The sequence below is a fragment of the Vipera berus genome (genome assembly GCF_964194415.1).
Source record: "Vipera berus genome assembly, chromosome: Z".
NCBI classification, from domain to species: Eukaryota; Metazoa; Chordata; class Lepidosauria; order Squamata; family Viperidae; genus Vipera; species Vipera berus.
The window spans coordinates 45418562-45432557 of record NC_138205.1 but is presented as its reverse complement, the minus strand read 5'-3'; the positions used below and the strand labels follow the sequence as shown (position 1 = coordinate 45432557).

The 13996-nt window shown below is 39.1% G+C and overlaps 1 protein-coding gene across 1 annotated transcript; it reads left to right on the top strand.

The window, feature by feature from the left end:
• Positions 1–9666: 9666 nt before the first annotated feature.
• Positions 9667–10584, top strand: GJD3 (gap junction protein delta 3; the record flags this gene model as incomplete). The annotated part of the gene is made up of 1 exon (XM_081343333.1): positions 9667–10584. One exon carries the CDS (start codon positions 9667–9669, stop codon positions 10582–10584), a length of 918 nt encoding a protein of 305 aa, XP_081199459.1.
• Positions 10585–13996: the final 3412 nt, after the last annotated feature.

The window sequence follows — 13996 nt, the reverse complement described above, 5'->3', positions numbered from 1 at the left end:
AAAAAAGTGGTAGTTTACCTTTTTCCTACCTTTCAGTAGTAAAATGTGTATACTTTATTCTCTGGACTCAAGCAGAATTCAGACATTAGAACATCTGGTCTCAAAGCTCTCTGAATTGTTCCATCCAGATTGCCATTCTAAAGTTCCTCGCACGCGTTTTGGAAACTGAAATGCTAAGCAGTATTTATGACTTAATGTAGGTACTTGGTCAGGGAGTTTTTGAGTATCAGACACAATGGGGGGGGCGGAAAATATGAAAGTTCTCTGAGTCAGGAATATAAAAACATTTAAAAGTAAAGATTCCCCCGCACATGCATGCTAGTCGCTTCTGACTCTAGAGGCCGGTGCTCATCTCCATTTCAAATCGAAGAGCCAGCGCTTGTCCAAGGACGTCTCCGTGGTCATGTGGCCGGCATGACTAGACGCCAAAGGCGCACAGAACGCTGTTGCCTTCCCACCGTAGTGGTCCTTATTTTTCTACTTGCATTTTTACATGCTTTCGAACTGCTAGGTTGGCAGAAGCTGGAACGAGTAACAGGCGCTCACTCTGCTACGCGGCACTCGGGATTCGACCCGCCAAACTGCCGACCTTCTGATCAACAAGCTCAGCATCCTAACCCGCTGAGCCACCGCGTCCCTATAAAAACATTAGGGCTGGGCAATAAAGGTAATACATGCATTAGAATAGATTTGACTAGGAAGAGGATCTTTGGAGTTCAAGGAGCACAAGTGCAGTAAACTACAACTCATGAAAGTAACTGCCTTTTTGTGATCATCTGGTTACTTCATAGAAGTATAGGACAGATTGGCTTGTCCTCTGATCCAACAAGGGTTTTTGAGGGCCTAGCATCTTAACAGCTAGGAATCTGGAAAGTTAAGCCCTGGAGTAAGATACTTATTGAATTCCTTTCCACAGAAAAGTACTTGGCAGTCTTAATGTTATCTAACTGCATCATGAATTGGAACAGTTACACTTATTTATTTATTTAATTATATTTATATGCCGCCCTTCTCCCGAAGGACTCAGGGCGGTGAACAGGGCACATATAAAAAATACAAAATACAAAAATTAAAAAAGAATTAAATAGCCCAGCTAAAACAATAACAATATAAAAATCCCCATTAAAACCCCAACATATCCCCCATCAGGCCAGGCCGGCTTGTTCAAATAGATGGGTCTTCAGACTTGTTTAGATATTTTCTTTATTGTTTAGCCTTGTTTAGATATTTTCTTTATTTCAAGGGGAAAAAAGTGTTTTACAAAATGCTCCCTTCCTCTAAATCAGGGGTCTTCAAACTTGGCCCTTTGATGACTGGTGGACTTCAACTCCCAGAATTCCTTAGCCAGGCATGCCTGGCTGAGGAATTCTGGGAGTTGAAGTCCACCAGTCATCAAAGGGCCAAGTTTGAAGACCCCTGCTCTAAATAGATAGTAAATCATTTTCAACCATTTCTGAACTTTCCAAATAATCACAAAAAGGCAGTCACGTTCATGAGTTGTAGTTAAGTGCTGCACTTGTGCTCCGTGTACTCCAAAGCTGCTCTTCCCTGGTCAAACCTATTAACAGTATAATGCATGTATTGCCTTTATTCACAGAAGGACACATCTGAATTTAAGAGTGCTGCCTCAGAAAATTGTCCTTCCACTAAGATAACATTTGGGGGGAGGAGGGGGGCAATATCAGCACTGTGCTTTATCTAAACAATTAAAATTGAATATATTGATTTCTGCAGACTTCTCCAAGGAAGTCCCAGCTTGACAATTGTTTTAGTAAATTCCAGTTCAGGACATCACATTTTGAGTGAATCATTCATCTACTGAGGGAAGTTTTACTGAAAAACTGCATATTTAATGGCTTCAAGTCAGCAGTCATTTTCCTTTGTTGCTTTCTGTGGTCCAGGCAGAAAATCTTAGTAATTTGGATATAGTAGTCCAAATCTAGAATGTAACTTCAAAATCCTAAGAATAAAATCTGCCTTTCTTTTCTTGCTCCAGTTCTGGTTAGCAGAAGGGAAGAAATAGTAAGAGGCCATTCAGGAGTCCTTTCAAAAGGAATTTATTTGTCAGAAGTACAAGTTTTGGGTGGGGTGGGGGTTTCATCGGAGATCCAAGGTACAATTATCTATATTTACAAAATGCCTGACAGCATTGCCAAATCATAGAATAGATCAGGGGGGTCAAACTCAATTTCATTGAGGGCCGCATCAGCATTGCGGTTGCCCTCAGGGGGCAGGGTGGGCGTGGCTAGAGTGCGTATGGCCTACTGGCTGGGCGTGGCCAGCTCTACATCGTTCGCATCAAAGGTGCCTATGGGGGCCTAGGCAGGAGTGGGACAGGTCTGAGGGTCTCTGGGCCAAGGCAGAGGGGGCCGTTCCCTCACTGTTTCCAGGATGGCTTTGCGGGCCGGATCCAGCCCCCGGGCCTTGTGTTTGACATGTCTGGAATAGATAATATTGCTTGATTTTTGTATTACATTCTGTTTTACAAAAAGAGAGCAAAGATTCAAGTTTAAGTAGATTTTGGAGACTGTTAAAAAGCAAGCTATCAAACTAAAATCCTGAGAATATTTACAATCAAGCTGAAATGTAAAATGTTGGAATAATGAAATTTGTCCATTAAGAAATATCTTGTACCTCACCTCCCCGAATCTGCATTACTTGAGCAGAGTAAATAAGCATCAGATTGGAAGGCAGAAAATCTAGAACATACTGATACATAATAGGCAGCTCTGGAGATACATCATTTTGTCACATGGCAGCAGTGAGAGCAAGTGATAACGTAATTCCACAGCCTTGGGAAAAAAATAACATATCACCTGCAAAAGGTTATTCAGAAAGCCTTTTTAGGGCCAAACCCCAACTCTGTGTTTTGCCTTCTCTTCCACTGATGAATCTCATTTTTGAAAGAAAAAAAAACATTCTGAGCATGATGTTATCTGGCCCGGACCTTTGGTGTGGCCCCTTCCTCCCCACCCAGCATGGATCATCCAAATGACATTCCAGGGCCCTCTATCAGTTAGACCAAAGTGTTTATTGGAAAGCAGTCAAGTGTCGAAAGAGCTGTCAGAGTTTCCACTGGGGGGGTAGAGAGAGGGAGGGGGCGGAATGGAAAGGGATGACTGCAGAGTTTCAACCAACACTCCAATCTCCTGGACTGTGCTATTTAAAGGCTCTCAAATCACTAAGAAAAATCTCAGTAGTATTGAATGCACCTTATGGAAGAACCAGATGTCCAATTCCTTTGTCTAACAAGAGCTTTTTTAGAGTTATGGATGTGCTGTTGGACTCGGTGTGGATGTCCTGCTGGAAAACAGTTTTTGGTTATTTATTCTTTATAACAAGTATAGTTTACTTTACTTTCCCTTTGTTTTCATAATAATCATGTGCAGTATGGAAAGTTAAGAGATATCAATATACAAAACTGTATTTTCACTGTTTTCTGGCTTAATAGCTTCCCTGAACCTAGCCATTGTTATTTGCAGTTGCAAAAAGCGCACTGTTATTTTATGTACAAATGGTTTTTCTGTTTTTGCAAAATTTAAGACAAATTTCAGAAGTGTCCTTTAAGCCAGATGATAAAGTCATGAACGTGCTACACTGGTCCTGCTTCTTATAAACAAATAAAAAACAAAACAAGGAAATGTCTTCTGCTTCAAAGACTGGAAGAAAAGCCCTCAAAGCTATATAGCAAAGGTGTGTCAAACTCGCAACATCATGTGACGTGTTGCAACATATCACGACTTTTTCCATTGCCGACAATGGGGTGGGTGCGGGTTTAGCATGACGCATCCAGCCCACAGGCCAGCAGCTTGACACCTCTGCTATAGAGAACTACTCTTCAGGTGTGTTAAAAGGCTGTATTTGAATCTGAATGCTGGACAGCCATGTGAGATCATAATCAATAGAAAAAACAAGTTAGAAAAGGACGAGACAGTAAAATTATCAATATTTTAAGAATAGCTAGCAGAGAACAACTCAGTATTACCTTGGAAAGCAAGCACATATTAATAACTTCAGAATAAATAATGCCACACTATGGTTTAGTAGTGAACCCAATCAATGAAATTGGGTCAAAGGTTAATATGTTCTCATGTTTCCAAAATACTCTCAATGATAGCCAGCAACCAATATTTCCATACTGGCCCCCAATAATGCATTAGGAACAACAAGTAAATGTTCTAAGGGACGCACAGCTTGTTAATGATGGTAGGCCTATAAACTATTGTTGAGGGCATGATGTCATCATAGCTGCAGAGTCTGGAAGCCAAGATATCAGCTGCTCACCCTGCAGACAACCATTCATTTGGGTGTCAAGAGTTTTCCCTGATCTCTCTTTTTCTTGGCTTCAGACAGAGAGATTAGGGGGGAGGGAAACAAAATCAAACCTGGTGTGGCTTTGTTTATGGAAGGAAACAGGTCTGTTCCACAGGTGGAAAGCAGAAGACCATCCCAAACAGAATTGCACAGCAGAAGTTGGCAACGGTCTGGACTAGATGATCTTTAAAAATCCCCTCTATCTTTCCAGCTATGAGATAGATACACATTTGTAGCAGCTCAGAGGTACATCTATCCGGTTTGAAGGTCTTATGTTTAGTTCTTGGCATCTTTACTACAAAGATCTTTTCTACAGAGCCAAAAGGGGAAAGGAAAAGAGTCCAATTCTGAGAAATGAGACGTCCCTAGCTTGGGAGACATTTCCAGATCCCTTCTAAATGCAAGAGGGCATGAACCTCAGAATCAAAAATAACAAGGAAGAATGAGGGCTAATGACATATTTTTCCAATCTTCTGAAGTTTTTTTCTAATCTATTATCTTTTATTGGAGATTACTGTAACATTTAGTTGTGTTAACAGATGGGGCAGAATTCTGTTTACTTTTAAAATTGAGATTAAATCTGAAGAGACATCACCCCTGCCTGCTGCCCCTAAAGCATGAAAGAGTACCTGCTTCCTAGAGAGGAGGAGACATGGGGCATTGTCCACTTGCTGGGAAGACCACTCGGCAGGCCAGAGTAACAGCCCTGTCACTTTAACAGTTGAATATTTCCAGGCTGAGCTAAAGGAAAAGCCCAACCTCTCTCTCTCTCCATGCCACTGTCCCAGCTAGAGCTGAAGTCTGCAGGAAGAGAACAAAAGATGCCAGACAAACTCAAAGCCCAGCTTTAGGTAAAACAGGTGCCAGCATCCCAGGCGACGAGATATAATGGAGAGCTGAGATCCCTGAGCAAGCCAGAAGGAAGGCACCACATCAGAGCTGAAATACAGGTAAGATGGAGAAAAGTTACATGTGCTTTCCAAAAATAGCCCTCTGCAAATTTTACTGCCATATGGATATTTTTATTTAGAAAAGTGGGGTAGGCGATGCAGAAAAAAACAATGTGGAGTCTAAGGGAGAAGAACACCTTGCTGGACGTATGTGTATATTTCGTGTATATACCTTTGCAGTATAATATTTCCAGGTCTTTTCTTAGAATGAGGATTATCAGAAGCAAATATTTCATAGAAAGGAGTGGGCTGAAAAAGTCTACTAATCCTCCTCATTACTCCCAACTGATTTTATGCAAATATTCAATGATTTCAGGGATAATGTGGACCTTCCTCTATTTTATAAACGTTACAGGACAAAGAGGGGACAAACCATTTTTTCTGGAAGGGTCATAGGAAGAAATAGAGAAACAGCTAAGGGACTAGAATCATAAAATCATCGGGCTGGCAGGGACCTTGGAGATCTTCTAGTCCAACCCCTGTCCAGAGCAGGAATCCTTATTCCATTCCGAACAAATGGCTGTCCAATCTCTTCTTGAAAACGTCCAGTGATGGAGCACTCACACCTTCAGGAAGCAAACTATTCCACTGATTAATTGTTCTCACTGTCAGGAAATTTCTCCTTAGTTCCAGGTTGGCTCTTCCTCGGATGAATTTCTGCCGATTGATTCTTTTCCAAAGCTCTCGGGTGCTTTGGAAAATAATTGATCCCTTTTTCAACTATTGAAATATGGCTTTGATGCCACTACAAGCCTTCTCTTTCTTAGGCTAAACGTATCTTGTTCCATTAACTGTTCAGATTATTGTGCAGTTCATTTTCTTATTTGCACTTATATGTGCTGAAAAATTAAGAATCATTCTAGGTATAATCATCTCCGTTACTAAAAGAAATTTCATGTAGACATTTATGGTTTATTAAAAAGATTTCCCAATGCCTCTTATAAGTACACAAATATTCTTTTGTTTCCTAAACATTTATGCAGTAGCTTTTTAACTACACTGAAATTATGTTTGTATGTGTGTGGCTATTAATGAAAATAAGCTCATAGGCAAATAAATGACCATGCATATTATAATTTAACTATAGTGAGGCATACAATTATTAATCAATGAATTAGGATTAAGGCTTTGGGTACTGAATAGCCTGATAAATTTATAAATATGTGTAAGTGCGCATGAATACTACTATTTCTTTATAATATGAAATAATGTACAATTTAGTATACAAAAGCTAATCAGGGCTAGAAAAAAAATCTGCCATATATTCTGTAATATAGTCTAATTTAATCCACATACAAATCTTTGGTGCTTAATTATCCTATTAGAATAATTTAAAATAAGAAGCAAAAATGAGCACACCGTATATAAACATCTGCTTAGTGTGAGATTAAAAAAAATCTGAGTAATTCTTATTGTTCTATTATTGTTCTATCAGAAGCAATCATTCCTTGAAACTATATGAAAAGAAGAATTCAGAATGAACTACTTCCTCACAAAATTCATAATATATTTGTGGTAAACAATCTCCCTTGAAATACTAATGGCTAACCATTCATTCAGCAACCATTCAAAGTTATAACTGAACTGGAAATTTGACATACAAACAGTCCTTGCACTTAAAACTATTGCAGCATCCCCACGATCATGTGACCAAAGTTTAGGCTCTAGGCAACTGGCATGTATTTTATGATGGCATCCCAGGGTTGCGTGATTGACATTTGTGACCATCTCAGCCAGCTTCCAACAAGCAAAGTCAACAGTGGAAGGCAGATTCCATTCAACAACTATGCATTTAAAATTGCAGTGATTTGCTTAACAACAATAGCAAAAGATATTATAAAATTGGGCACGGTTCAATTAACAACCTTGCTTAGCAATGGAAATTCTGGTCCCAATTGTGGCTGTAAGTCGAGGACAGCCACACAAAGCCTCTCATGGTTCCAGAATGTTCTCATGTTCACAGCTTAGATTCTGTAGGTTTTGGCAACTTTCTTCCTACTTTTTTTGCTGGAGAAAGATCCTTCATGGAAAGCAGGACTGGTTAGCATGGGCTAGATATTTTGATCTACCCAGTGGTAGATGTATTTTTTAAAATTGAGACCTTGAGAAAAAGAGTCTATTTTTAGCATGAAAACTCCCCACTCCCCACTAGCACCACTTTCCAGTTCAGATGCCAGAGCCATTCCTAGAAAATAAAAATGGTGGAAAGTTTTAACCTAGTGTTGGAAAAGTGCATCCCTGCCCAGAGAAAGATCCCTGAAGTGAAAGAGAGCAATGTTTATAGAAAGGTGTTTTGTGAGTGTGCCTACTCTCAACATTCTAATTTTATCCACTAACCCCCAATGTTTGTGAACCCTTTACTCTAAAAGCACAACTTTTGAAGTGCAAAGATGTACTTGTCCTCTTTTAGTTCGAAAGATGTGCTTCATTCTCCTACTGCACATTTAGTCCACCTTGATGACTGCTTCTAGGCACTGATTTTCTCCAGGGACTGCTCCTGTCTCTGCAGTGCCCAGTGGAAATTCTTGTCTCAGCCTAATGAAGCAATCTCTCCCCAAAGCAATTTACCCACTTAGCTAGCTGGGATTGGGATAAGCTTTGAGATAGTAGTTGAAATTCCTTCTTTCCAGATAAGTTAACAACAGGCCAAAAAAAAAGAAAATAAAATCCAGCCCTGTTTTGATGTTGTCATTTACCTCTCTTGATGTTGCCAAGACTTTCAAGTTCCTTTCAAAGCAAAATGATCTCCTGTGGAATAGTTGAGATGAGAATGGAGAGGCTGATTCACCCTGATCTTTGGTACTGCCTCTACAGTGTAAATATTTAGTTCATGTATGGTGTAGCTAATTTGTTCATTTAATCCCATTTTCTTGAACACATGTGGACTCTTGGACCACATATCCTACATGGAGATGCTCTTGAGAATTGCTCAGAAGCTACAGTTGGTCCAAAATACAGCTATGCCTTGATATGCCCAGGCAAACCTCTGTTTTGTTAGCTACACTGATTGCCAATAAGCTTCTTGGTGCAATTGGAAGTACTGGTTATTTGTAAACCTGGCACACAAACCTATCTGGCACAGGGCCTTGTCTACTTGAGGAAACATGTGTTTCCTATCCCAAAGGTGCTTTTCCAAAAGACAACTGGACTTCCTTGGTTATTTTCTTTGAAAATGTTTTGATTCTCATCCTAGAAGCTTCATTCTGAAGAAACTTCTCGGATGAGTAGGAAAACATTTTCAAGAAAAAAAAATCAAGAAAATCCAGTTGTCTTTTTGAAAAGCACCTTTGTGAGAACCATGACTTGGATGATTGAGAACCTCCATAGACATGTGTCTCCCATGGTTTCTAACATCTTAATCTGTTCAGACAGTCAGGTGCTCTGGATCCCATCCATTAAGTAATATCATGTGATGGGATCTTGGAAGCATGATTTAATTGTTATAGGGCCTGCCCTCAGGAACAGCTTCCCTCCAGAAATTCAGATGGTCCCAGTCCCACTCTCCTTCTAATATGCTTTGAAGACCTGTCTCTTGCTCAAACCCTTCAGATACGGTGACTGCAGAATTCCTTTGGGATGGTATGTGGAAGTGAGACTGGTTGTGGATTGACCCTTCAGGATTAACCATTAAGGTTTTTAGTTGATTTAGATGCACAGCTGTCAGCAATAAAAGGTCCATTTGGAATTTACTGCATGGCTGGGGAAGGGGTATTCAGTTCATGGTGCGTGTTCTTTGTTTAGGTGTATAACAATTCTGTGAATAAATCTAGACTAAGGTCATGTAATCTGCATTAATTCTAAAAGAGGATTTGAACCCAGACATCTCTTCTCCTAAGACAGTACACCACATTGGTTATTTCAGTTATTTTCCTGAGAAAGTAGTCACCATGTATCTAGATATATTAGAGCACTTAGTTTAACAGAGCTTGATAAAAAAAATCTCTTTGGGATTTTATTCAGTTACAACAGCAAACCATGGATAACTTTAGGGGTTGCTTAACTTAAAATTGTCATTTCTCCTCTTAGATTGCTCAAAGGTTATTCCCAATAATGTGTTTATTTCTTTAATTTAACTTTTGATGCAGTCCTAAGCTTCTACCAGGATCAGGCAGAGAGGCTCACAATTGAAACAGCAAGATCTCCTGCTATTGCAAAATCATTCATTTTATTCTACAATCCATTATTAGTAGGATATTACCTACTATCTAACTGTCTGCTGGTAGATAATACCAAGTTATTCACTGCTTGTGTAGGTCCATCATTTGACTGAATTTGTCCTCTATTGCCTCTTCAGAATACCAATTTGTTATAACCAGTTGCTTTTAGCAAGATGCCAATTCCCTTTATTGAATGTTATTGAAGATGATTTTTCTGTTCTTCTTTCCTTTCTCCTGCAGCAGCCATGGGCGAATGGGGATTTTTGAGTTCCTTGCTAGATGCAGTGCAGGAGCACTCACCCATGGTCGGACGCTTCTGGCTGGTGGTGATGCTCATCTTCCGTATCCTCATTCTAGCCACAGTGGGCAGTGATGTCTTTGATGATGAGCAGGAAGAGTTTGAGTGCAACACTAAGCAGGTGGGATGCAAACAGATTTGTTATGACTTGGCATTCCCCATTTCCCATTACCGCTTCTGGGTTTTTCACATTGTAGTGCTCTCAGCCCCAGCTGTTATGTTTGTCATCTATTCTATGCACCAGACTACCAAGATCAACCGTGGCTTGAAGGAAATTGAAGGAAATCAGGAGGAAGCCAATCAGTCAGGGAGGAAAGTTCAGGAACAATTTGAACTCCAGCCCAGTCAACGAACCCAAAATATTCGGACTTTCTATATAGTCAATGTCATAGTAAGAATCTTGGCTGAGATGGGCTTTCTAGTAGGGCAGTGGATGTTGTATGGCTTCCAAGTAGGATATCAATACATCTGCAAGCATCGTATGTGTCCTCATCTCATTGATTGCTTTGTATCTCGACCAACTGAGAAGACCATCTTCATTCAGTTCTATTTTATGGTGGGGCTTGTTTCAGCTTTTCTCAGCCTGGCGGAGCTGGCTCACCTTTTGCTGAAGAAGCGGTGCAGGAGATGTCATGTGATCGCTCCTCCTGCTATTGCATCATATGAACAGCAGGACAATTGGTCCAATCAGAAACAAGAGAAATCACAGCACTTTCTCACCCCAGCTGATGGAGGTATCAAAGGGACATCATCTCATGATGGGATTGCTAACCATTATGAATCCAAGACTCATTATCATCATAAGAATTCCACCAAGAGCAGCCGATCTTCTCGTTCTTCGGCAAGAGGTGACTTAACAGTGTAAGAGCAGAGAATACTTCCTTGTCTCTTTGTTTTGTTCCCTGGATGAGCTGGATTCTTCTAGGGCAGGAAAATGAATGGACATCTATTTTCAGCTGAAGCTGAATAACTTAGATCTAAAATGCAACATTCTGCACTATGGGAATTGGTCATATTTGCAACAATTCATTATTTACTTTTGCATACATTTTAAGGGTAGATTGATATGTCTAAAAATGCTTAAATTTACTACCATGTAAAATACGTAGATTGAGAAGGGTCCTAATATTTTAGAAGGAGTAAAGGAATGAGATGATTTTCCAGTATTCTGGGATTTTCCTAAATAGTTGATCAATTCCCATTTGAAGCTGGAATTTATCTGGCTGTAGAAGAATATATCAATGGAAAAAAAGCAAAGATACCTTTATTTTTAAGTGAATATACCATGGAATTACAAAATGCCAGGGCAAAGAAAATTCAGGCCAATGGATGTCAGAGGACTATAAATCAGTTAAGGGGTATTAACCATTGTTCAAAAACAAGACTACGTGGTTTCTACTGAGATATCCACTAGGGCTTAATGTGCAAAACAAAACTGGGTAGATGTGGTGATGGGTGCACTCTCATTGTGGTTTATCTTCCAGAGAAATAAAAACTGCCCATTGGCATAGAAAGCCTGAGGGATCTTTGCTGAAGAATTTAAATTAAAAAAAAATTAAATGTATGTTTCAAATTAAAAACAATAATCACAGGGAGGGGGGGTTATAATATGTTGCAGAGTAAAGCTTCATTTTAATATGATCCCAATTTACCAGGGTGACTTTGAATACCATCTAGGACTCATGGACTTTCTTTACATATAAAAGAGGCAAGATGCTGTTTTGCTTAAAAATATCTCACAAGTAAGCCAAGAACAGAAGTCATTCTGTTAGAATTATAAAAGGGAGCAACCTGATCTAATTAACTTTGGGTACAGGGATGTTTTATGGTAAGCCCAACCCAATCATACATCCCTCTTGGCAGTTATTTTCTGATTTGATCAACTATATGCTCTCAAGATTTCAAGAATACCTATAGCCAAGGTTTTCTGCCCATGTGTTCAATGGAAGTTTTTCCTCTCAAAAAGTATTTAGGATAAATCTGTACCCTATAGCTGTTCCATATTTTTTTTAAAAAAAGCAGTGTATTGAAATATGGCGTTGCCTTTCAGTAGTTGAATCATAAAGGGACCTTTGAATGCTGTTTATTGGGGCAGGGGCAATCCAACTACACTTACCCTTCATTTAATTACCATTCACACTTATGATGGTGATGAAAAAAATAACTCACATTTAAGACCTTTGGCAAAAGAAAGCTGAAGTAAGATCAAACTCAATTGCACTTTCACTTAAATGACCGATTTGCTTAACAACTGAGTTACCACTTCCAATTGTGGTTACTAAACAAGGACTACTCATACATATTATGGACACCAAATCCTTGATAGCTAGTTCTGAGAAAAGATAGCATGCCCACATTTCATTTTGTTCCCTAGCTGTCACACAGCTCCAAAGTTAACTTAGGTAGAACATATAGTGGGAGATAGATAGTGAGAGGGCTGATTGTACTCAGGATCCATCAACAGCAAGTCATTTTTTTTTGCTTGACTTACATCATAGTCCCAACCCTAGAAAGCACCCACCTTGGGAACTGCTAAGCTCTTGGAGGGGGGGGCTCAGTAGTAGATTATCCCTCCACCTTACATCAAAGGTATTGCTCTGATCTCATTGAAGAAACTAATGTTTCATCATAAAACAAAAGGCTACTGTGAGTAATGTAGTCATTTTAATAGCAACCCGTTACACTGTGTACTTAAATCAATTGTTCAAAAGATTTTAACTATACCATTATGCTATTTATTATGTCCTACATTTGGGTAGGAAAAATGAAAGCATTGGGGCCTTCGCAGGTTTGCTTCTGCTCTCACAATAAATGCTCATTGGGAATGCACACAAATATTGCAATTACAGGAAATGATTTTTTTTAAAGAAACAAAGGCCAGAAACATTGTGCCTATGGAACCAGAGAAAGATGCTAGAGAAAGAGTGGGAAGTGAAAAATAGATCGGATCGGTCTATATGGAGAAGCCACAAAAGCTCTGTTTCCAGTTCCTTGTATTTTCTTTCCACATGGTCCATTTTTTTGTCCCAAAAGTCTCAGTGGGAATATTTTCATCTGCTTTTAAAAAGAAGTGCAGTTTGAACCATATACACAAGGTTTCTACAGCCAAAGGCAGCATTCTCCAGATGTCTGTATGATATGTAATATTTTTGAGACAACAACATCTTCAGGTCAAATAACTTGATAACTTCATTACTAAATCCATGCAGTGGTAACCAAAGATGGTTTGCCATTTTTTTTCCAAGATGCTAACCCAACCTGAACTAAATTCCTGAGGTCAACAAAATTTAAGTGCCATAATGTTTTTTTTGTTTTTCACTTTTTCATTCTGGAGTATATCGTCTTTTTTAGTCAATGATCAGTTTATGGGAATCTGATGGATACAATGTTAAGCATTCAACAAAATCTGGTACAATATCCTAGAGAAGAAAAAAAAGGCAAAATCTGGGCTTGATTAAATTACCATTCTATTGATAGACAACTGGTAAAGCATTTGTGTGCCTTTCATACACTAATGTCAAGTTGGAAGGAAACGTCAAATGGTGTACTACAGTGCTCCATTCTAGAGCCAATGTTGTTCAGTTTACTTATAAATGTTTGGATGATGAGCTACAAAATATGATTCTGACATTTGCAAATGATACAAAGATGAGTGATAACAAACACCCCATGGAGGACAGCTTGAAGCTTTAGGAGAACATTGGCATACTGGAACAATAGGTAGAAACCTTCAAGATGAATTTCGATCAGGACTAATGCAAAATTCTACATTTGAGTAGGAAAAATGAAAGACAGGAAAGAGTAAGAATCACATTGAGCAACACGTGTGAAAAGGATTTGGGTGTGTCAGTGACTCACAAGTTGAATGTGAGGCAAAAATTTGAGGCAGTTGAAAAAATTGCAAATGAAATTCTAGACTATATCAATTAGAAGTATATTGTCAAGATCAAGAAGAATCACCATTCTCCTATCTTTCTTCTCTATTATGTGTTGGTCATACCACATCAAGAATACTATCTCCTATTCTGGACATATTTTAGGAAGAACTGACAAACTTGAGCACACTCAAATGGCAGCAACCCAAATAACAAGGGACAGGGAAAAAACTTTATGAGGAACACTTGGAGGCACAGGAGATGTTTAGCCTGGGAGAGTAAATGGCTACCCTGACCTAGCACAAGGGCTCTCATTCTAGAAGACAAGGTGGAATGGTTCAATACAGGATTTTTAAAAAACAACAATGGATTAAATGACAATAATTTTGGGTATAAAACTGG